The 25,736-nt window shown below is 36.5% G+C and overlaps 1 protein-coding gene and 1 pseudogene across 5 annotated transcripts in view; both read right to left on the bottom strand.

Moving 5' to 3' along the window:
- The window catches only part of GSK3B (glycogen synthase kinase 3 beta), a 197,278-nt gene that overhangs the window by 77,908 nt on the left and 93,634 nt on the right, over positions 1-25,736 (bottom strand). For all 5 annotated transcript variants that reach the window (XM_067738774.1, XM_067738770.1, XM_067738772.1 and 2 more), the window contains exons 3-5: positions 25,379-25,462; positions 3,487-3,597; positions 1,295-1,425 (exon numbers count right to left, since the gene is read on the bottom strand). In XM_067738774.1, the coding sequence (XP_067594875.1) occupies positions 1,295-1,425; positions 3,487-3,597; positions 25,379-25,462 (326 nt within the window). The remainder of the gene's footprint in view (positions 1-1,294; positions 1,426-3,486; positions 3,598-25,378; positions 25,463-25,736) is intronic.
- LOC137224503 (hypoxanthine-guanine phosphoribosyltransferase pseudogene) lies at positions 18,289-19,697 on the bottom strand (annotated as a pseudogene).

The raw sequence follows: 25,736 nt of genomic DNA, 5'->3' as shown, positions 1-25,736 counted from the left end.
ATGCACAGAAATCTCTGGCATTCCTATACACTAACAACGAAAAATCAGAAAGAGAAATTAAGGAAACACTCCCATTTACCACTGCAATGGAAAGAATAAAATACCTAGGAATAAACCTGCTTAAGGAGGCGGAAGACTTGTACTCAGAAAACTATAAAACACTGATGAAAGAAATCAAAGATGACATAAACAGATGGAGAAATATACCATGCTCTTGGATTGGAAGAATCAATATTGTGAAAATGACTATACTACCCAAAGCAATCTATAGATTCAATGCAATCCCTATCAAACTACCAATGGCATTCTTCACAGAATTAGAAGAAAAAATTTTACAATTCATATGGAAACTCAAAAGATCCCGTACAGCCAAGGCAATCTTGACAAAGAGAAATGGAGTTGAAGGAATCAGATTCCCCGACTTCAAACTACACCACAAAGCTACAGTAATCAAGACAGTATAGTACTGGCACAAAAACAGAAATATAGATCAATGGTACAGGACAGAATGCCCAGAGATAAACCCATGCACATATGGGCACCTAATTTATGACAAAGAAGGCAAGAACATACAATGGAGAAAAGACAGCCTCTTCAACAAGTGGTGCTGGGAAAACTGGACAGCTATGTGTAAAAGAATGAAATTAGAACACTCCCTAACACCATAACAAAAATAAACTCAAAATGGATTAAAGACCTAAAGGTAAGACCAGATACTATACAAGTCTTAGAGGAAAATGTAGGAAAAACACTTTCACATAAACCACAGCAAGATCTTTTTTGACCCACCTCCTAGAGTAACGGAAATAAAACCATAAATAAACAAATGGGACTTGCTCCTAGGAGCAATCGATATTATGAATTTATATCATTCCAAAAATAAGCTATGTATCTGTGTACATATGCCTATACTCTCTGTGTTTTTAGAATACAAAAGGGAACATACTATGTAGATTCTTGACCTTCTTTTTTTGAATTTAATACTTCTTAGAAATCATTCATTTTCCATTCATAGAGAGCCTCCCCTTTCTTTTTTTAACAGCTGCATGTATTACATTATATGTATGATGTACCATAATTTATCTGGTAATCTTCCTACTGCCAGACATTTATATACAATTCTATGATAAAAATCCTGGTATATACAATATTTTGTAAATGTGTGAGTATCTGTAAGGGAACAGTTCCTAGGAGTTAAATTGCTCGATGAAAGACTAAAATTCTGAGTATACAGGGTGGGAGGGTGGGGTTGGAGAGGAGGGAAGGGAGGGAGAAGAAAAGAGAACTAGCTTACCTTCCAAAGTCACAGAGTTTTAAGACAGCTGTATCAGGATCCAACAAGAGGTTCTGTGGTTTAATATCCCGATGGCAGATTCCAAAGGAATGGATATAGGCTAAACTTCGGAACAGCTGATACATATACAACTGGAATAAAGAGTAAAAATTCATTGAATACTTACTTTCTATCCCAAACAATTCAGAGTCCTTACACAGGAAACAAAGTAACAGATTTCCAGAAAAGAATAGTGAAAAGCTGGGGATTGTTTGCACTCAGTCTTTCTTAAACAAGTTTTATGTCATTTCTCTATCCATTAGCTAATTATAGTTTAGTTAACCAATGTTATATTTGTACCATCTTTTAATAACTTAAAAAAGGGAAATTTACAATGTGCTTTTATAATTTTTATTTTACTAACATCTCACCACAAACCTGTTTTTTTCCCCTAAACACAGATTTAAAAACTCAGAGGGGTATTCCAAATCATGTGTAACAAGTAACAATGTTTAGACCAGAAGCCAAGTCTTCTTGGCTTCATCATCCTTTGTCAGGGCCAGAGGTTACTGATACAGAGGTCTGGGAAAACTCACACGTGAACTGAGAAAATCTGTTATCAACGATCTATCAAGACATCAGTAAATCTATTAATAGCAACACCACTCTTCCTGTTAATATCCTTCAGAATTAAGTAGACTTCAAAATGCCATTTAAAAACAGATCCTAGATGACTACTGACATCAATTTAAAAGAATATTTATTTCAATTTTATTACAAAACAACATACAGTGAGAAACTGGGTCTGTGTGGAAGAAAGAATTAGACTCTTGACTGGTGAAGAGACAGTCTTTGTGAAGAAAGTGAGTATATCTTTTTCTTTCTTTCTTTCTTTTTTTTTGTAGTACGCGGGCCTCTCACTGTTGTGGCCTCTCCCGTTGCGGAGCACAGGCTCCGGACGCGCAGGCTCAGCGGCCATGGCTCACGGGCCCAGCTGCTCCGCGGCATGTGGGATCTTCCCGGACCGGGGCACGAACCCGTGTCCCCTGCATCGGCAGGCGGACTCTCAACCACTGCGCCACCAGGGAAGCCCGAAAGTGAGTATATCTTAAACCTTCTATTTGTTCCAAGGTCAGTGTTCTGGTTCACTTATGAATTTTTCTGACTCCTCACCTTCTGACCTCTACCCCAAAGTTATATACCATGAAAAGAACTTTTGAAATGATTCAAATCAAAGATACCAGTATCTTGGTGAAAAACAACAAAAAGAGAGTTAAAAGTCAGATAAAGCACTGACATAAGGTATCATCTACATATGAAGTGGTCTTGACTCCTACAAAAATATACTGAATCACCAATTTACAGGAAATACTGAGGACAGAGGAACATATTAACACCACTACAGTAATCCCATCAGCAAAATCCATTTTATTACTTTAAAGCTTAAAACTATAACTATTAAGTAAAAACTTCGATACTCAAAACATTCAGAATCAATGCCATTTTATTTTCTAGAGTATTTGTATAAAAGGTAAAATGCAAAAAATTATACTTAGAAAGCTGAACTTTTAAACTTAACTCCTAGTTAATTTTCACAACGTCATAGTTAAACAAATAATAATCTGTTTCTAATAATCCACCACAACTTCAGTTATAATTATGTTGGATAAATTGCAAGCCACTCTAACATGAGTTGTATCAAATAAAAAAGATGACATTGACATCAGGTACCAAAAATTAAATAACACCTTAATAGAGTCTGTGCATATTTAAAATTACGAAAAGTTTAAACTTCAGCTACGGACACGTTGTATCTATAAATGGCAATGAAACATTGCATTCAGTAATATTTATAACCATATTTTTATAATTTTATAGGATACGCTTGTTCCTATTTCAGCCTGTGGCACAATAAGGGTTATAAGAAATTAAATTAAAAGGTGCTATAGGTAGCAAAATTAAAACCCATAATTGTCTGTGAAAAAGTTCATTTGTCAGAAAGATGACAAGTATCTTTAACACCTGCGTCATGAAAGCTTAAAAAGGGAACACTTCACGCTTTAAAACTGTACAAAAATTTAATGAAACTCTAGCAATACCTACTTTGCAGCTTTCCCCCCTCAGAATGAGATGTAATAATATAGTTAAAATACACCCAGCACTCTCCCTTGTTCATAATAACTAAAATGGTAAATTGCTCCATTTTTACATACCTTAACATAGATCACAGGGAGCGTCTGTTTGGCTCGACTATAGTGTCTGGCAACTCTGTATACTGTTTCCGGAACATAGTCCAGCACCAGATTAAGATAGACCTCATCTTTCTGAAAGAGTTTATTAAAAACAAACCAAAAAAACAAGATTAGGAACTAGTCTTTAAATATTCAAATTAGAGTAAATTCTCTATACATTCACTTATTCAGATTTTTAAAGAAAAGATTCATGTGTTCAATTTTAATTATACAAAATTAATTCAGAATATAACCATAATAGTAAAAACAAGTCTACCACATTTTTTTTACTAACAATTTCATGGCAAAACCACAGCTATTTCAAGACTGTTAAGATTCCTAGTCATATTTAAACTGTTATTTTGGTTATATGATTTTAGAGGATATTACCTGTCACAAAATTTCATATTTTCTAGTTTGAGAGTCATTGCCCTTATATCCTATCAGGAAAGGTGTCATGGTAGTAAAATAAGTATTGAACTGGGAGCTAAGAAATGTGCATTTCTAGCCCTAGCTCTGCTAACTGTTGTATGCAAGCCATTTAATCTCTCTAGGCTTCCATTTCTTCAACTATAGCATGAAAAGTTGGACTTCAAAATGTCTCCTTAAAAAAGATTCTATGGTTATTTGATTAGTTATATTAGTTAATTAGTCTATAATTAGTAAAATAACCACTTGTCTTCTACAATTAACTGAAAAAAAAAAAGAATAACTTATAAGGCAGCGAGTTAACCATACTCACAAGTTCACTGCAGGTCATATGTTTAAACATCCATTCACAGCAGCATAAAGACACCAATCCAAGATCAGTGGAAAGAAAGAAGGGAATTCCAACTAAGTACCAAGTAGGAAAGAAGAAGAGAGTGCTACCCTCACCCTGTTCATGTGAATAATATCAGATAAGCAAACTGAAGCAGAACACAAAGTTGAGAATCACTGTGTTCAAGTCTAGAACTGGCTACTGAGTAGGAAAATCTTCAGGTAAAACTTCACAATCTTCCCAGTTTGAAATCATCTTACCTGCCAAACTAAAGTGAAGAATTTCAATTTTCAGCATTTATTGAGCATTTTCTATGTCAGTAGTCATTGCAGAGGAAGTAAGGATGCAGGTAAAAGACATGTCATCTAAATTGAGTATGAAAGGGGCATTTCAGGCAGAGAGAAAACTGTATTCAAGATGTGAGGTCAGGCTTTCCTGATGGCGCAGTGGTTAAGAATCCGCCTGCTGATGCAGGGGACATGGGTTCGAGCCCTGGTCCAGGAAGATCCCACATGCTGCAGAGCAACTAAGCCCATGCACCACAACTACTGAGGCTGCGCTCTAGAGCCCGCGAACCCCAACTACTGAGCCCAGGTGCCACAACTACTGAAGCCCGCGTGCCTAGAGCCCATGCTCCACAACAAGGGAAGCCATGACAATGAGAAGCCCGCGCACCGCAACGAAGAGTAGCCCCCACTCACCGCAACTAGAGAAAGCCTGCGTGCAGCAATGAAGACACAACACAGCCAAAAATAAATTTAAAAAAAAAAAAAAAGATGTGAGGTCAAAGAACAGAGCAGATCTCAGGAAACAGTTTAGTGAGGCAGCATGCCATTGACACTACTACCTTTTCACTTTCCCTCAGTCTTTCATGTTCTCCTCTCTTCCCTCCGTATCCAGCTTAAATTCCATGGTCTAACATTACCCTCACTCTCTAACAAGGGAGTTAGTAAACAATAGCAAAGGCCTGTTTTTAAACTCTTCTCCCATCCTCACCCTCAGCTGATACCTTGCTTGTACCACTACATGTATCCATTTACCAGCATCTTCCCCCAGATGCTTTTCCTTCACTACTCTAACTAGAGATAAGCTGACCAAGCTCCTTTCTAAGGCAAACTCTGCTGCATGTAAACAAACTACTCTGCTTTTCCTATTCACACTCATTGCTTCAGTAATTTTTCTTTCTCTGTCGATTATTCTCTCTCTGTGAGAGCATTACAATCAGCACATAAACTTGTTATTTCTTCCATCGTTAAAAAAAATCTCTAATCGCACTAATCACCACCATCCTATTTTCTGGCCCCTTTAACAGCAAAATTCTTCAAGAGATGTCTGAACTGACTTTCTCCACTACCTGGCTCTTCTCATTCTCTCTAAAACTTACTCCAATAGAATTTCACCACCACTATTCCACAAGAATTATTCATCAAAATCAATAATTTCCTTGTTGCTGTATTCAGTGCTAATTTTCAGGCATCATCTTTCCCTCTCTTTTACTTGACTTAGCACTACCATCTGACATAGTCGATCACGTTCCCTTCTTTGAAACACTTGCTTCACTTGGGTTTTAGAACACTATACTCTTCTGGTTTTCATCCTACCTTAAAGACAGCTCTTCTGGCTCTCTACTTCTGGTTCCTTCTATTCTCCTTTATCTCTTAAGGAATAGAGGATCCTAAGGCTCAGTCCTCAGACCTCTGTTCTTTGTGTAAGCCCACTCATCCAGTCTAATGGCTCAGTACTACTATACACTGATGACTCCCAAATTCATATATATCCTGGGACCTCTGCCTTTAAGTCCAGGCTAGTATCCACTAGCCTGGACTTAAAGGCAGAGGGGGAAGTTGGGAAGATGATAATGAAAGCAGTGTGAGCAGCTGGAAACCTTCTACAAGGATCCAAGGCCTAGACTAGGGCATAGGTAATAAGGATTTTTAAAAAAGGAGGTGGGAGACAGGTATATTGGCTAGCTAAACAAGAGAGTAATAGAGAACCTGAGAAACAAAGAAGTTTGGATTAATTTAACAGTCTCTAAACCTGGGCAACTAGGCAGGTAATGAGACAAGGAATGTGAAAAGAGCAAAAAGGTGTGAGGGAAAAAGTTGAACTTTTATTTAATGAATATCAGAACATTTTAGGTAGCTTTGTTCCATAGGTGGTTGGAAATACATAGGTGGTTGGTCAAGTCAAACTCAGAAAACAAGAGTAGAGCATAGCTAGAGATTTAGGCAATAGCTGAAACTGTAAGAACAAGAATCACTCACCTAAGAAGAGTGTATACAGCAAGAGAGTGAGGAAAGGACTGAGTATAAGATCCTTGAAAATTAAGAATGAAATTTCCCTTAAGACATTAGGGGACAACTTAGCAATGAGAACTAAGAGGCATAAAAGAGCAAGGAAAGACTAGCATCGAAAGATCCAAAGTTGAGTTTCAATAATGACAAGATGTGGAACAGCAAAGTGTTTCAATGGCAGGAAGGATGGGATTGAAAAGGCTGTTGGATCTGGTATGCCATGGTTCCGTGATGCTGTTGGAAAGAGCAGTTTCAGACCATGGTGCCAATAGCAACCAACCGGTACTGAGTTCATGAGTGAGCAGATGGCAGGTAAGAAATAGGAGGCAGTTAATTTAGTTTGTTCTTACAAAATCTCTAGTGGTGAAAGTAAGGAGAGAGCTGGGAGCTGGTAACTTGAGGGGAAACAAAAGTCAAAGAAAAATTTTCAATGTGCTTTTTGTTTGTAGTTTTTAGTGGCTAAGAGACCCAAATTTATTTGTATGCTGACTGGATAAAGACAGAAAAGTTTTAAGAAACAAAAGAAAAGGGACAAGTGATGAAACAAGGTTCTTGAACATCACAAGAACAGGAAAACAAGAACACAGAGAAGTTATACCATGTAGTAATTAAGAGGCAAGGTTAGCATGAGTCACACAAACTACATGGAGGTCCCAACACTGCTACTACAAGTTATGTGACCACAGCAAGTTACTTAACCTCTTGAAGCCACAGTTTCCTGTAAAATAGTGCTAATGATGATACCTACTTTAAAAGATTGTCATGAGATTATTAGAAATAATCATATACAGCTCTTGAAGCATATTACCTGGCACATAATACTTAATTTTAACATCTTTAAAAAGGAACGATACCACATTTTCCCCCCTGTACATCTAAAATAAGTGATTAGGTGTTAGAAAGAATAAATAAAATGAATGTATGTCTGATGACCCTATTTCTTGTAAAATAAGAGATAGGTTATATGTAAAACTGAGGGTAGCAAAAGCAATGCTCAGGGCTAAGGGAAGAAAATTTCAAAGATCAAGATTTAGGTAAGAATTAGTTCCAAGTGAAGGTGAGGTCTGATAAAGAGAATAAACAAATAGAAAATGCTGAACTGGTGTTGAAGGGGTTGCTGTGTAAGTAGAACCCAAGGAATGGTAAGTCTTGGGTTTTGGAAGGGTCATTAATACAGATGCCAAAATTATTCTTTTTTAACTATTATTTGATTACAAGGTTTCTTGATTTTAATAAATCACTTGACAAAGTTAATCACAATATATTTATAAATGACCTGGAGATGTGTATGGTAATTTAATTCATTTGCTAAATAATCATACCAAAAGTGAAGAATAAAAAGACTAAAAAATGAATACTAAGTTCAAGGAAGATTTCTAGTTGTAGGGCTACAAACTCTGTTCTTCCCTTGTCCTAATCAAATTATTGTAAATGATTTCCTTCATTAGGGGATGCAAGAGCAAATGGCTAAACAACAAATGTAAATGTGTGAAGCCAAAATGTATAATGCAGTAAGAGGCAGTGGTTGGTAAATCAGATAGTACAAGACTTAACTAAAAGCATTCTAATTAAAAAAAAAAATTAACAATGTGCTTGCAAAATAAAACACATCAGAGGATGAATCTGGCAGTCAATTTACAATTTTCTTACTTTAACACAACCACCTAATATTGCCACAAACCTAGGAAGAATGGCTTAAAATGGAAGACTAAATATATCTAGTAGTCTAGAATGCTAAGCCAAACCCACAAAATAAAACTTAACAAAGATAAATATAAAACCCTATGATTAAAATCAAAGTATCAATTTATTATGTAGAATGACAGATTAAGACTTAGTAATTCATCTGGAAAATAAATGATAGGTGTAACTGAACTGAGCTCAAAAGTTACCAACATTGAGATACAGCTAATGAAAAAATTTGATTCAGTATTAGTTTACAGTAGAAGTATTGTGTTCAGATCAACAAAGATAATTCCACTCTACTTTGTACAGTTCAGGCTTCATTTGATGTACTGATGATATCCATTTTTAGGCAGTATACTTTATTCATAATATTAACAAAACAAAACACATCAAAGGAAGGTTATCGAAACCATGTCTGCGATAGGTCAAAAGTTCTCATTTATTATACTATGAGAAATATGGAGGCTCAAATTATATTTGGAGCAGTACTTTGCAGATTAATATAAGCTTATCTTTTTGCTCAAATAAATTTTATTTATTCACTCCATTAACTAATCAACAACTTGTCAATTTTCTTTAGCACCATAGAGGAGGTCTGTCCATTTTGTAAGTATAACTGTCTCACTGACATTTAAAAGTTGTCATTTTGACTATCGTCATTTTCTGAGACACTGGAGGTGTCTATACTCAAAGGCACTTTGAACAACCCTTCACTTCATGGCTTGTATTCAAATCAAATCCGCTTAGAAATATATATATATACAATTGGTCCTAAGACTGAAAACCAAAACTAACAACAAGTAATACTACCACCAATGCCAATTTGAAATAAATGGGCTCAACATCATATTCTTTAAATGCTCTTGTTAAACCTACAGATGTTCTGCTGTAAATTTAACAGCCTCAGGAGTAATCCCTGTGGGGGAAGTGCCCATTCCTAGGAAATGTCATCACAGCAGAGAAACTACAATTTCACGTTTCCAAAGTAGCTTTGTCTGGAGGTTTACGTAAAAGATAATTCATGAGACTGAGGACACTAATATTTCAAGAAGAAAGAAGGATCAGGATTCTGCATTTCTATCACTTGTAATTTTTTGGAAAATCTCAGGCCTGCTGTTTTCTTAATGTAATCTCTCTCTTTTGAGTTATCAACAGAATGCCTGAATATTCACAGATTAGCAGTGAACTGTAAAAGCTAAGTATAAAAATACAACATAAAGAGTATCATTTAGCTGGAGATACTGAAAACAGTCTACTAACATAATGAGAAAGTACTATTTCAGAGAACAGTTACTAGGCTTCCAAATTACATGATGTACAACTTCAGGAATATTTCTCTCAATGGTTCAGTTATCATTTTTATTAATAAACTATTCTCTAACTGCTGATAATCCCTCCTCTATGAACTCCACTCTAAAACTATTCACTGAGTTAAGAAATTTAAATGACAAAATTTTGATCACACCTAACAAAAACTCAGCAAAAGCTGTGATAACTTCATCCATTGGAAGACAGACACTACTTACTATGATGCTCTTACCCCCAAATAATTTTTCAAGTCAGGGAAACAAAATTGCTTGAAGCTGCAGTTTTAAGTAGAACCATGCTAGCATTCTAAAAATTTGATGGGATGCAAAGCAGCATATAAGAGAACCCAGTAAAAAGACATCCAACAGGGCTTCCCTGGTGGCGCAGTGGTTGAGAGTCCGCCTGCCGATGCAGGGGACATGGGTTTGTGCCCCGGTCTGGGCCACGGAGCGGCTGGGCCTGTGAGCCATGGCCGCTGAGCCTGCGCGTCTGGAGCCTGTGTTCCGCAACGGGAGAGGCCACAACAGTGAGAGGCCCGCGTACCGCAAAAAAAAAAAAAAAAAAAAAAAAAAAAGACATCCAACAAAGTATCATGATAGACCTGGATTCTCCTCAGAATTGGGTTTAGGGAACTTGCACTAGCAGAAAAACCTTCAAAGCAGATGCCTTTTCTCTGATGAATGTGCCAGGCTGGCTAAAGATGGAAATAATACTAACAGTAAAGTGGGTGTGGGTTAGAAAAAAGAGAAACATTCTTTTGCTTGGGAGACTGAGGGAGAGAATGGGGAAAGAGATGAGAACCTAGCATACAACAATGATTATGGCAAGCTTCATCCTTATCTCACACCTTCAAAGAAAATAAATACCAAATTTACATAAAAATGTACCAGAACAAAAGATGTTTGCAAATACTGTAGGGCAAAATATTTATAAGCTATTAAGGAAAATAATGCCAATCTGATTACATAAAAATGTAAAACATTTATACTACTTTAAAAAAAAACAGAACAAACCAAATAAAAATATGACAATTTGGAAAAAAATTTTGCTTACACACGACAAAGAACTAACTTGTTTTTGTTTAAAATGCAAATGGGACTTCGCTGGTGGCGCAGTGGTTAATAATCCACCTGCTAATGCAGGGGACATGGGTTTGAGCCCTGGACCGGGAAGATCCCACATGCTGCAGAGCAGCTAAGCCCATGAGCCGCAACTAGTGAGCCTGCGCTCTAGAGCCCGTGAGCCACAACTACTGAAGCCCACACGCCTAGAGCCCGTGCTCCGCAACAAGAGAAGCCACCGCAATGAGAAGCCTGCGCACCACAATGAAGAGTAGCACCCGCTCAATGCAACTAGAGAAAGCCCGCGTGTGGCAATGAAGACCCAACACAGCCAAAATAAATAAATAAATAAATAAATAAAATAAATTTACAAAATGCAAATGGCTCTTATAAGTCAATAACAAAAGACTAACATTCTAATAGAAAAAAATGGAAAGAGGCACGAATACATAGCCATACAAATGGCAAACAAAAATGCAGAAAGATGCTCAACCTCATTCATAATTAAAGAAATGCAATAAAAATAACAATCAGCTACCATTTCTTATATATCAAATTGGAAAAGAAAATTCAATCTGAGAAAACTAAGAATTGGAACAGTGTCACTGTCCAAAATGCACCATTATACACTTCTGGTGAATGTCCCAACTCTTGCAATCTTTTGGGAAGTCAATGGGCTAACATATTCATCCCAAAGTGAAGATGAACAGACACCCATTTCAACTCAGCAATGCCATTCCTACGAACTAAGTCTATGAAAACAATTCCGTACGTGTATGCTTATGTATATGTGCATGCACACAAAGATGATTGAAGATTTGTGAAAATAAATTTAAAATAATCTATATGCCAGAAAGTAGACATGCTCAAAAACGCAAACCAAAACAAAACTGAGACCCACATTAATAGGGGTATGTCAAAGGAGAAGAGATGCTAACTGCAAAGAGCTCCCAATAACCAAAGCAGGAACAAGTTGATTAATAAAATAAAGTAGTATTAGATTATAACCCAAAGTATAAAATAAATATGCATGAGTCCACACTGATATAAGTAAATAATAGATTAATAAATGGGGGAGAAGAGACAATCTTTCACTCAAAAGAAATCCAAATAGTTTATGTAGCAACTTTGCCCTTAAGGAAAATAACTCCCCTCTTCTTAGGTGTGGGCTATGGATAGTGACTTCCTTCCAAAGGATACAGCATGGAAATGGGGGAAAAAGAGCAACTTTACAGTGGAGAAAACTGAAAAATACAAGGTCAGCCAGGTAATCAAGATTAATAGCAATTCTTATTGATAGCACATACCCTTGATATGATGTGATGAAAATAGCACTCTGTGGTCTTTTCCCAAATAACCTATAGCCCTAGTTTGTTATGAGATAAACATCAGATGAATTCCAATAGTGAGGCAGTCCACAAAATCTCTACCTAGTATTCCTCAAAACTGTCAAGGTCATCAAAAACAAGGAAAGTCTGAGAAATTGCCAGGGCCAAAAGGAGCCTAAGAGACATAATAACTAAATGCACTATGGTAGCTTAAACAGGATCATGGAAGAGAAAAAAGACATTATGTAAAAACTAAGGAAATCTGGGACTTCTCTGGTGGTCCAGTGGTTAACACTCCATGCTCCCAATGCAGGGCACTGGGTTTGATCCCTGGTCAGGGAACTAGATCTCGCATGCCTCAACTAAGAGCCAGTGTAGCCGAATAAGTAAATAAATATTAAAAAACAAACAAAAACTATGGAAATCTGAATAAACTATGGATACATAATAATGTTATCAATACTGGTTCATTAATTATAATAAATGTACCATACTAACATTAGATGTTAACAACAGAGGAAACTGGGTGCAGTGTCTATGTACACAGACATAAAGGCCACATTATTATGCTGTTATATTAACCTATGATATATGTGCTCATATATGCACATAGGAAATTTACCTCTGTGGAAAGGGATTTGGGGAGTTAGGGATTAGGGTAAAGAAGATTTTACTGTTGTCTACTGCCCTTCTGTGTTACCTCAATTTTTTTATAATATGAATGTAATAATATTTTAGTTTTAGTAAAATATTAAAATAACATTAAAACAAGGTAATAATTGACATTAACAAGAAACTCCTAGATTAACATTTTCAAGCAGATGATAGTTAGCATCTTATTGCTGTTAGTAACATTTATAATTTATGAGGAGATCTTGACAATTCATCCACTGCAGGAGTTTTACGTTACCTATATATTTATTCTCTAGGTCACACTCCAATAAGAATGTCAGCATTTCATCAGTAAAAGTTTCATCCAGATTATCAATGTACCACTTTAGCAGAAATCACCATAAAATTTTAAGGAAGATACAAAACTGGCCTTATTTAGGCAACCTCTTTATTTAATAAAATTCCTTGCTATCAATAATTTTCACACAGTAAGAAAGGTGAGAGAAAAAAAAGTGACGGGGGTTTATTTTGTAAACTCGGCCATGTATACACTTAGCTATAACTTTGTATACCATTTCTGTATGTATGTCATTTCTATAACAGGGTTTTATTTAATTTAAAACAACAACATAACAAAATATCCTTTTCATATAGGGAGGCTGACCTTGACCCAAACAATTATGAACCCACTTTTACTTCCTCAGCTTCACCTCCCACTACTGTCCCCACACTCCCCTAACTTTATATACCTGAAATTTCGAAATACCTGTATCTCCTTACACAGACTATGCTCTTTAACTCCAATAAACTTTTCAAACATCCTGGACTTCTAAATTGACACATACTTATTCTGCACTAGTTATCAAAATAGCTCCTATTTGGCCTTCAAAACCCTGAATAAGCATCACCTCTCCTATGTAATTCCTTTGCTGACTCCTCTGGATAATTTATTACTTTCCTCCATCCTATTTCTGTTCACAGTACAAATAACTGTCTTTCCATGTATCATTTTGCAGTATTATTTCTCTTCTTGTCCTTCTTCAAACTCATTTAGACAGATCTTATACTTTGTCTTTGTACCTAAAACACTACACAGTGCCAGTAAATTGAAATAAAGTAAACTTTACAATGTGAAGAGAATAGGAGGTAGGAAAGAACACAGACTTTATAGTTGAAGAATCTATGTTTGAAAATGGTTCCCATGGTTACTAATTAACTATACAACATTGGACAAATTCTTTAGTCACACAAGACTCCAATATTCCCAATGATAAAACTAACGAAATAGTACTATTATCAATCTAGAGTACTGTTATGATGCTTAAATGACAAAAATGCATTAAAAAAAGCACTTTATAAATAATAAAATTTTAAAAGAAAAATTTGTATTTTTATTCACGATTTAAGACATTATGTAATTCTACAGTTAACCAAAAGAATATCTCTAAGAATTTGAATGTGATGAAAATTATATATAGGATATATTTATTTAATGTTTTAAAATATTTATTTTGGTATATGTTTTATAAAGTATTAGTAAAAGGTACTAATTTTTTGTGTTTACGTAAAATTTTTTTAGCTAATGAGGTAAACAGACATAGACGATTAGCATATGCTCAGTCATTACTTTTTAGTCTATCCCTCTACACTACAGTATGCACCCACTATAGTTGGAGGCCTCTTTTTATTCATCTTTTCTATCTAGAATAACAATTTCACTAAGCAGTCCACAAAGTGTAGAAAATAGTAAGAGGGAGAGCAGGACTTCTGAAATAGCAGCACAAGGAGTTCAAATTTTCTCCTCAGCAAAGCAAAATGATAAAATGATTAGCAAACAGTTGTGTAAAGTATCTGGAAATTGTTCTAAGGGCGCACAGCAAGTGAAGAAACAAATCTTGGCAAGAACTGCAAGAGTCTATGGCATTTTAGTACAGACCTGCTCCTTTACCCTGCCATACTACCTCCATGTTTGGAAAGGTCTACCCAGCACTCTTAATCCAGACAGCACCCTCTCTGCTCAGCAACCAATCAGGAACTATGGTTTCACCCCAGGAGGGAAAAGCTGCATCCCAAGTTGCAAAAGACTTATCCCAGCCAAGAGAACTGTATCTCCCTTCCCCCATTCAGTCCCCACTAGTAAGCCAGAGAAGGCCTACTCCAGGCAGAGTAGGCTAGGGTCCCGAGAGCCTCATCCTCAATCTGCTCACAGGGAGGATCTCCCACTTGGAGAGGGCCAACTTGTGAAGACCAGGGGCTGCCATTGCACTGCACCTCCTCCAGTGCCCTACATAAAGTGGGGATGTTACTCTGGGAAAAGTGAGTTCTCACCTCAGTTCTAGGGCAGTAGAAAAGGGGCTCTGTCCAGAGGGAAAGGCAGGCTAAGTGCTCTGCTGAAAGAGACTATTTGCAATATAGTAGGAAGAGCTCTAGCCTATAGGCGTTGCCTAAAAACAGTGGAGATCTTTGTGGAGAGCAATTAAGAGGTGGCTGGTAGGTTCATGACACAAACAAGGCAAGGCACCAGAAATTTAATAGAAAGAACCAAGGACAGAGATAGCCAAGAAGAGCCTACTTGGGATTACAGTCATCTCTGGAGGTCGATAAGAATGTGTACAGGGCTTCCCTGGTGGCGCAGTGGTTGAGAGTCCACCTGCCGATGCAGGGGACACAGGTTCGTGCTCTGGTCCGGGAAGATACCACATGCCGCAGAGCGGCTGGGCCCGTGAGCCATAGCCGCTGAGCCTGTGCGTCCAGAGCCTGTGCTCCGCAACGGGAGAGGCCACGGCAGTGAGAGGCCCGCGTACCGCAAAAACAAAACAAAACGAAAAAAAAAAACAAAAAAAACCCCAATGTGTACAGGTGCTAGCTGAGCAGCATGCAGGACAAACTTGAAGCATTCCCCAAGTTGCACACAGATACATCAACGTACAGCAGAAGCATCACTGGCACAAGGGGCTTACAAGCAACCTCTGACCAAACATTTGATTAAACAATAAACTGACTCAAGAGCAACTCTCAGGAAGTAAAATCACATTCATCCTGGCAGTCAAAAAGACTGAATGCCCAAGGCTGTACCCTCTCAGGAGCAATCAGAGAGGAAAGTCCAAGCTACTAGTCCCTGGTTCAACATGTGGCAAATAAATATGAACTCCCTGAACTATGATAGCAGCACCCAAGCCACTCAAACATCCAATGGTAAAGGATAAAAATATAACTGGCTAATGGGACTTTAAGCATAGCCTCTGACCAATAAGTGACATTTAAAAGAGGAAAGATCTCTAATCAATAAGCTTAACTTCTAGCTTAAAAAACTAGGGGAAAAAAAAGGCAAAATAAACCCCCAAGAAGAAAATAACGAAGACTAGAACATAAATAAATAAACTGGAGAATACAAAAGCAATTTTAAAAGCTTAATGAAATCAAAAGTTGGTTCACTGAAAAAAAAAAATCAACAAAATTGACAGGCCTTGAGCTAGACTGACCAAGAAACATAAGACTCAAATTATTGAAACCAGGAATGAAAGACGAGACATCACAACTGACTTTAAAGAAACAAAAAGAATTTTAAGACAAAAGTATAAACTTTATACCAATAAATAAGATAATTTAGATGAAATGAACAAATCACCAAAATGGACAAAAGAAGAAATAAAAAAATCTAAGTACACCTATTACAAGTAAAGTAACTGAATTAGTAATTTAAAATTTACCACAAAAAGTGACCTGTTGTAAATGACTTCACTGGAGAAAACTACCAAACCTTCAAAGAAGAATCAATACCAATTCTTCACAAAAATTTTCAAAAAAATAGAAGACAAAAACACTTCTTAACTCATTCTATGAGACCAGTATTACCCTGATACCAAACCAAACAAAGCCATCACAAGAAGGGGAAAGAAAGAAAGAAGACTAATTTATATTCCTTATGAATACAGATGCAAAAATCCTCTAAAAAATACTATCCAGCAACATATAAAAATTATACACCATGACCAAATGTTATTAATTCCAGAAATGCAAGGTAGGTTTAGCATTCAAAAAATTAACGTAAAATATTAATAGAATAAAGGACAAAAACTCCAACAGATGGGGGAAAACCATTTGAAGAAAGACAACATTTCATGATAAAAATGCTCAACAAACTAGCAATGGCAAGGAACCTCCTCAACCTGATAAATGACATCTACAAAAAACACAGCTAAAAATAACACTTAAAAATGAAGGACTAAATACTTTTTCTCTCTAAAATTTGAAACAAGGATGTCTGCCTTCATCTCTTCTCAACATCATGCTGGAGGTTCTAGCCAGGGCAGTTGCAAGAAAAAGAAATAAAAGGCATTCAAGACATTATATTTTAATAAGGGTCAATTCATCAAGAAGATATAACTATTATATAATATATTCACTAAACAACAGAGTTCCAAATACATGATACAAATATTGATAGAAGTGAAGGAAGAAATAAACAATTCTACAACAATAGCTGGGAGACTTTAATACACCACTTCCAATAATGGACATCTAGACAGAAGAGCAATAAAAAAACCAGAGGACTTCAACAGCACTGTAAACCAACTGGACCTAACAGATATATATAGAATACTCTACCCCAAAAGAGAAGAATACAAATTCTTCTCAAGCGTACATGGGATGTTATCCAGAATATGTCATATGTTAGGTCACAAGACAAATCTCAATAAGTTTAAAAAGACTGAAAGCATACAAAGTTATCTTCTCCAACCACAATGAAATAAAACTAGAAATCAATAACAGAGGAAACCAAAAGATTCACAAATGTGTGGAAATTAAACGACACATTGTTAACAACCAACAGGTCAAAGGAAATTAAACACACTCTAAAACAAGAAAAATGAGAAAATACTTAAGAGATAAATGAAAACAAAAACACAATATACCAAAACTTATGGGAGGCAGTGAAGGCAGTACTCAGGAAAATCTACAGCTGTAAATGCCTACATTAAGAAGAAGATCTTAAGTCAATAACCTAACTTTACATCCTGAAGAACTAGAAAAAGAAGAGGAAACTAAACCTAAACTACTAGAAGAAAGAAAATAATAAAGATTAGACCAGAAATAAAATAAGAGACCAGAAAAAAAAAATAGATTCAAGAAAACCAAAAGTTGGTTCTTTGAAAAGATCAACAAAGTTGAAACCTTTAGCTAGACTGACAGAGAGAAGACACAAATAACTAAATCAGAAATGAAAGTGAGGACATTACTACTGACCTTATAGAAATAAGGCCTAAACAGAATATGATAAACTGTGTGCCAACGAATTAGATAATACAGATGAAACTGATAAATTCCTAGAAACACACCAATCACTAAAATGACTCAAGATGAAATACAAAATCTCAACAAACCTGTATGACAAATAGAGATTGAATCAGTAAGCAAAAACTTCCCCACAAGTCCAAAGCCAACTGGTTTCAATGGCAAATTCTAACAAACATTTAAAGAAGAATTAACAACAATCCTCTCAAAAGCTCTTCCAAAAAAATAGAAAACAAAAAACAAAAGAGTAAGTAAAATGTTTAGGTTATAGCCATATAGTAAGCACCATATAAGTTTGGGCTATTATTACTATTTACTATTAGTATTACTATTTACTATTACTATCATACAGCAAAAGGCTATTTATTCTCTTCTAAAAAAGTTCTACAAAGTAGACACTGTACAATCTCCCCTTGTTAATCATTACTAAGACATTTTTTTTCTTTTAAAGAGACAGCCTTTATTTTAAGGATTTTTACATTGAAGACTTCAAAAAGTGGTAGGTTTTTAGAACTTATTGACCTGTATTTAGAAGGAACTGTTGACAGAGATTCGCCAGAAATAATCTGAACAAGTGGGAAAATACAGTTAATACTACTGAAACCTACTAAAATAACTCCAGGACATACGGTTTGTCTGACATAACGATACCTCTAAATGCTGTCACCGATATGAAACTGACTGCTTCTTTTCTAAACACACAGTGGTATAATTAACAATATTCAATCACTTCTGTTCTTTCCTGAATATATAAAAATTAAAATACCAATTAAAAAACGAATATATTTTTCTCTTTCAATGTTTCTTACAGATACAATTTCAATATTTTCATTCAATAGTAGTGTGGTTTAAGAGACTTATCATTCACAAGTCAAACAACAATCCACCCAAAGGGAACTGATAGTCTATAGGCTCACAGTGCAAATAAAGAGTTCAGGAATGCAGCAACTGACCTTTCTAAAGTACAAAACGGATAAAATTCTTAGAGGATACATGCAATAAGATCTACTAAGCACATGGCCATAGAACTAGAACATTTGATAATTTTCCTGGTGATTTCAATGGGACTCCAGCTGTTTCCAAACTCAACTTGAACTCTCACCTTAGGCTTTGTATTTTGCTTTTCCCGTTTCGCTAATGACACAAACATGATTCAAATCCCTGAAGTATTCATTATAGTCAAGGGCATATCCTACAACAAACTTGTCTGGAATTTCAAATCCAACAAAGTCTGGTCTATATCCAACACACTGAGGAGTCCTTTTCACCAGCAAGCTTGTAACCTTGACCATCTTCGGATTATGCTGCTTGACCAAGGAAAGCAAGGTTTGCATTGTTTTGCCAGTGTCAATTATATCTTCAACAATCAAGACATTCTTTCCAGTTAAAGTTGAGAGATATCTCCACCAATTACTTTTATGTCACCTGTTGACTGGTCATTACGGTAGCTCTTCAGTCTGATAAAATCTACAGTCACAGGTATAGATCTATCACTACTTCTGTTCAGTGCTTTGATGTAATCCAGCAGGTCAGCAAAGAACTTATAGCCCCCACTGAGCACACAGAGGGCCACGATGTGATGGCCTCCCATCTCCTTCATCACATCTCGAGCCAGTCATTCGGTCCTGTCCATAATTAGTCCATGAGGAATAAACACCTTTTCCAAATCCTCAGCATAATGATTAGGTATACAGAATAAATCTAGGTCATAACCTGGTGCATCATCACTAATCACGACGCTGGGGCTCCGGGTAGCCATAACGGAGCCGACCGGCGCGCGGGCTGAGGGCAGTCTGGGGAGGAGGAAGCCGATGGCCGGGCCCAGCAGGAGGCAGAGGCGCGGCGGGAAGCGGCGCCGCGCGGGAAGCAGAGTGGTCCGCGGGAGCACTCTTACCCGCCGCAGCGCTCTTCCCCACCGCCAACGCTGGAGCTCTACTAAGACATTTTTAAGTGTTACATTTCTAACACACTGCTTCTAGAGAAATCTACATTCTATGCTAAATGGTATAGCAATATTACACAGACTCTGGAGACACAGACTCTGGAGTTGACTCCTAACTTTGACACTCTGTAGTTGTAGGACTCTTAGGTAACTTAACTGTGACTGCCTCCGTTTCTTCTTCTATAAAATGGGGATAATAACAGTATACCCTTTCTTCACTGGGTTGCAGTGAGGTTTAAGTGTCTGGATGCATAGCAAGTGCAACATATATTTGCTATTATTAAACAATAATCTGTAAAATAGTAAGTTAATGTGTTAATTATATGCCACGTGCTATGATAAGCACTTAGTAAACATTATTACATTTTTTCCTTACAAAATCCCTACTGTACAGATGACAAGGGTTGAAAAGGGTTTACAAAGGTAAATATCTTGCCCTGTCATACTGCTATCAAGTGGCACAAATAGGATGCAAACCCAAATATTTCTGGACACAAAGCCAGAGCTCTTTACTTTTCAGAATGGATTCACCCCAACCTTTCCTCTCCAGGGCTAGTGACAAACAGGCATAATCAAGCACAGCATTCTTCTCCCTGATCCCAGAAGCACTGGTACAGTCTTCACTTTCTGAACACAGCCCTCCACACAGTTACTCTCAATAGAAAAGTTGGTATGAGGAATAAGATCAATTTGCAAACCTTGCTATTTAAACTGTCTCTCATACAAATAGAGGGAGAGTTTTATTTAAGGAAGATAGCCTTTATCACTCAAGTAATCAATCTATGATGAACCACAGGTAAAACATTTTTATATGTAAGGCTACTTAGAGAAATATTTCTTACAGAAAACTTAATTGATTTAAATAAAATTGAAGGCTCCTGTAAAAACAAAATATGATTTCCATACTCCTACAGAGACCCAAGGTTCTACAAAGGTGAGCCGCAACTCAAGGGAAGGTAAAGTCAGCTGGTCCCATATCCCAGTTTCAACCAGAACAACTTTGCTTTTTATCTATTCTACCTGTAGAACAGGGATTCTTCATAAATTTCATTTAGGGGGAGAAAGGTTCCTATTGCTAAATATTAATACTAAAAAACACTATTCTCTAAGATACTTGGAATTCACAAAACTATTATAAGCCCAGACTGTTCAAAACCTTTAAAAAATTCCATTTCTCTCTGATCAAGGAGAAAGAGTACTAATTACTCTGAACTAAATCAGAGTTAATAAAATCTATTGGTTAACCTGGAGTATACTAATTGACTACATGAAGCTCCAGTTATTACAGCAAATACTAATAATTCCAACCAGAAGACTAATGACTAGGACTAATTTGGTCACATTTCTAGTCCCTGTCCTGACTAATTCCTCCTTCTTCTAGCTACATTGGCTACTCTCTTCCACAATTATAGGCTGAAAGCTGATTATGTATAATTCCTAAAGAAAAAACAGTCTAAAATGGTAGGGTGGAGCACAATAAAGAGAAGGTCACCAAAATAGGTATAACCGTTCAGTCAAACTGTGGCCAGTGGACATATTTGTCAAATATTAACAGCCATCCTACTTGAACCCAGAGCTGGAAAATGCTCATGGACAAAAATTATGATGAGACTTTTGGATAGCTTAGCTACAATTCTAAAATTAAAAATAATAATAGGGGAACAGTTAAGAGTATTATGTAGTACAAAAACCCAGAGGAATATTACATAACCAATACCTAAAAATATTATAAGGCAAAAAGGGAAAGCTTTTATGAGATTTTGAATACTTAACAAGGTTAAAAATAGTTATTCATACAACTATGTATAACATGAACATACAGAATAAGATATGTAGTACTGAAGTCAAAAGCCAGGATAGTGAGTGAAAATTTTTCCTTTTTTAAAAAATTCCCAAAAAGGAGTAGTAGAGGCTCAGAGAGAAGACATACCAAGAGAGTGAATGAGGAAGGCTCAGGACAGATGGAAATCCACACAAAAATGTAGAAAGGATCAAATATTCAAAGAGAATAGGATGGGTAGAAACCCAATGAATGAGGGGTACAGAAACCCAGAGAAAGAGGTTGAAAAGAAGTAGCCCACAGAGAGAGAAACAGATAGACAGACACCAGAGTTAAAGAGGAAAGAAATATGAGGGGGTGCCACAGACCAAGAGAATGGGATAGAAACCCAGAGACAGAAAGAGACAAAGAGCCCAGAGTGAAAGGGCCAGAAACCCAGAATGTGGACAGAGACTGAAGGAAAAGGAGATAAAAAGCTTAGAAGAACAGAGTGATTGAAAAATCATAGAGAAGAAAGAGAATCAGAGATGATGAGAGAATTAAAAAATATTCCCATTTATATTTAAACATATTCACAGAACCTTACAAGAATTTCATGCCTATAATGATGAAACACTGAAATCTTCTCTTTCTCATCCTCACAATGCCGTCAACTCATTCTAATGGCCTCCTCACACCTCCTTTAGGCTCATGTTCTTACCAGAGATCTCCTGCTCAGAGCTTCCCCTAAGCAATCTGAAACCCCAAAAGAAACTCTTCACAGAGCTTCAAACCCCAGTCTCTTCAAAGAGGGTTCTTTTCACGGCCTTGCCCTAGACAAAACCTGGATCCAACTCAAAGGCACTGGTTTCCTTGCACCTCTCTCAAATGAAGCCTGCTCTCAACCCTCAACATATTCTAGGACAAGAGAGCAATACTGATAAACTGCTAGCTCTTTGCTCAAACAACATCACCTCTCCCTCCTTCCTGACTCCTAAGAGCTCTACAACATGACTACACACCCTATCTACCCAACCTTGTCAATGTCATCTCTCCACTTAAGAGTCCCACCACCACCACCTAGAAGTCTTACATGTATACGTCTACTGGGCATCTCTCTATTTGCATATCCCAGAGGCATTTCAAACTACTAGTTTAATTATTTCCTCCCCCAAACTCTTCTAATATATATACATAGGCAATATATAATGCTCTTCACAAGACATTTAGATCCCTTTCTAAACAGCAGCTCTGAGTTCACTCTCAGTAACCCACTCTTGGACAGTTAGAACTAACAAACCTGAGCTCTCAAACCTAGAGCAGAATCCATTTTCTCATATGAGAAATATTAGTTTACTACCTGGTCTCTTGAGTGATGTTAGTCCTGCCAGAACAATTCAGAAGCAAGGAAGTGAAGATCATGAGTAGGGGAAGAAGAAATTATCATTTTGGTGGCTGGAAGATTATGGAAGTTCCTTAACCTATATACTTCTGCATATCTTTAGAAAGCCTTCCCTTTTTTGACAACGGAGGATCATTATTTTCAGCAACACATCACAACTTTTCTTCCTTTCTTTCTGTTCTCTTAATGGAGCTAGGCAAAATTAAAAGGGGTCTTTTTTTCACTTTGGAAAACTTATAACACTCAAGAGAAAGTTCTGAGATAAATGAAATACTAGAAAGTATATGTATTTCTTTTTTATAATAGAGAGAAGTGCATTGTCCTTCCGGTTATCCTCCCTTAATGACTTCTCAATTGCTCTTTATCTGTAAGACCATTTAAGATAAATAAGCAGCTCTGAAGAGCAGCAGGGAGGAAATCATCCTCTGCAGTACACAGATAACAGTCAGTCCATTGTCACTTCTTCTGCAGGATTAAGTAAGGGTAAGGGCAGATTGTGATGGGGGCTTCCACCAAACCAAAACCAGACAGGTAAGCCTTTAGGTGCTACCACAAAAGGTAGTCCTGAAAAGGTTTGTTCAAAAGGTTTGTGCTTCCCTTTCTGCTCTTTATCTTCGTAAGAATTAAATGAGTTAGTATTTGTAAAGCACTAAAACAGTGCCTGGCATACAGGAAAAGCTATATACATATACACACACACACATATATCTATATATATATATTTTTTTCTTTTCCACTATGGTTTATTACAGGATATTGGATATAGTTCCCTGAGCTATACAATATGACCTTGTTGTTTATCCAGGGAAAGCTATATAAATTAAGTAATCAAGAGAAGATGTTTAAGGGGCTTTGTAGGGAGGCCTTTGCAAATGAATCCACATGCAATTCAGTGGTTCATGGAACAAATAGTTCTGACCTTTACGTTCCTCCCTGGGGTATTATAATGTCTAGCATTTAATAACAAAACCCATAGGGATGCGAAATTCCATTATAAGAGTGCTGTGCACACAACAGATGCTCCATAATTTTATTTGGGAAGGGACAGGAAAAAGTAAAAACATGTCAAAACAGGTAAGATCAAAGACATAACAGGCAGTTTGCTACGTTAAAAAAAAAAAAAAAAAAAGGAGCATGAACCAAATAATGGGCTTTAGGAACAAAAGAGCTCAAATATTTGAGGGTTTATGGTCCTTAATACAAGCAGAGGCCATCATTTAAACTTAAAAAAAAAAATTAAAAAAAAAACACCTAAGAAATGAGAGTCACTAAAGGGCCAATCTGCTAATTATGGTTGTTAGAACATTAGCTATCATATACACACATGCGCGTGCACGCGCGCAACAACTATATATCTGTAGGCATGTATATCATAATTCTGGCTTAATACATAGGTATTTTCCCATATTACAGGCTCTGTCATGAAAAAAGAATTTCTAAGGAAATAATCTCAATAAAAGTTAATGGAAAATGATTAAATGGTACACTGGGAAATATGTGAGTAAAAAGAACTGGGCTAGAAATCAAGAGGTATTATGGATCTAAGGGCTTTGGGACAGTATAAGCATGGTATGTGAGGTCCAAAAATATCAAATGAATTTATCCAAAGTAATGTTTATTTAGCCAAAAAGATGAAGTGCTTATTACTTGCCCTCCCCCTTACCCCAAACCAGTGAAGGAAGACTGAATCTGGGAAGAAGGAACAGTGAACAGACAGAAAGAAGACGACCATGGTAAAACAGAAGAAACTGGTTTTCTATGCTTCCAACTCCAGTGAGTACAGTGACATTAGCCATTGCATCTTCTAAAGAGAAAGACCAAGGGGGTCGGGGTAGGGGGCAAGGGGGATCCAAAGCATGAAATCTTCTTTAATTATCCTTTGCTTTCACAGAATTAAATGTGATCATAAATAGTGATCACTTATTAAGAAGTTCTGTAATATTATATCTTTTCCAAATTTTTCCCTAGCCAAGGATAGGTTAAACATGCTTCCCAATGTTTAAGTCTCATTCTGGTCCTACCAAAGTCCTCCTGCTTCCCTTTCCCCTCCAACACTTCCACTTAACAATATGACATCATTTTCCTCCCTCCAATAAACAGGTGAACTATCATGGGGCTCCAGAAGCACATAAGGAACACAAAAGGTTTTAAAATATATACGTATTTGCTTTAGAACCGAAGACAAGTGTTTTAAAAAGAAGAAAATTCTTAAAAATTAATCCCCTCTATCATTTCATTAACATTTTCCTGATATAACTAATGATATTCAATAATCATATCTTGAGGTCAGAATCACTAGGGCCTGTGTTTTGGAATACTTCCATTCAATGAGCAAAGCTGTTTCAAGGGGAAGGGGGGATATGGACTATTTCTAGAAGAATAACAAGTCTATCACAATATTCAGTATCAACGTTCTACAAGACTTACCTTTTCACCACTTGAGTAGAAGAAATAACGCAATCGGACTATGTTACAGTGATCTAGCTTTCTCATGATTTGGAGCTCTCGGTTCTGAAAAGGAAACACATGAAAATATTTTTTAAAGGATAACTGCTATTCATATTGACTAAGATGCTTCTGAAATAACATTAAGCACTACAAAGAGCAGGCTATAGATATGTTACTAAAAAGTATCATCTATAGACCAGTCTGTGAACTATTTATTACTGTTCTGCAATAAGATAAATATAGAAATTGAGAATAAGTGTTCAGACTCTTTTATTGCAATGTGAAAGAATAATTTGATATCTATGAATCTTATAATTAAAAGTGGGGCCTATAGTTT

Source organism: Pseudorca crassidens, chromosome 5, assembly GCF_039906515.1.
Source record: "Pseudorca crassidens isolate mPseCra1 chromosome 5, mPseCra1.hap1, whole genome shotgun sequence".
Lineage (NCBI taxonomy): Eukaryota > Metazoa > Chordata > Mammalia > Artiodactyla > Delphinidae > Pseudorca > Pseudorca crassidens.
Note: the sequence above shows the minus strand (reverse complement) of the source record. Positions and strands in the feature narration are given on the sequence as shown.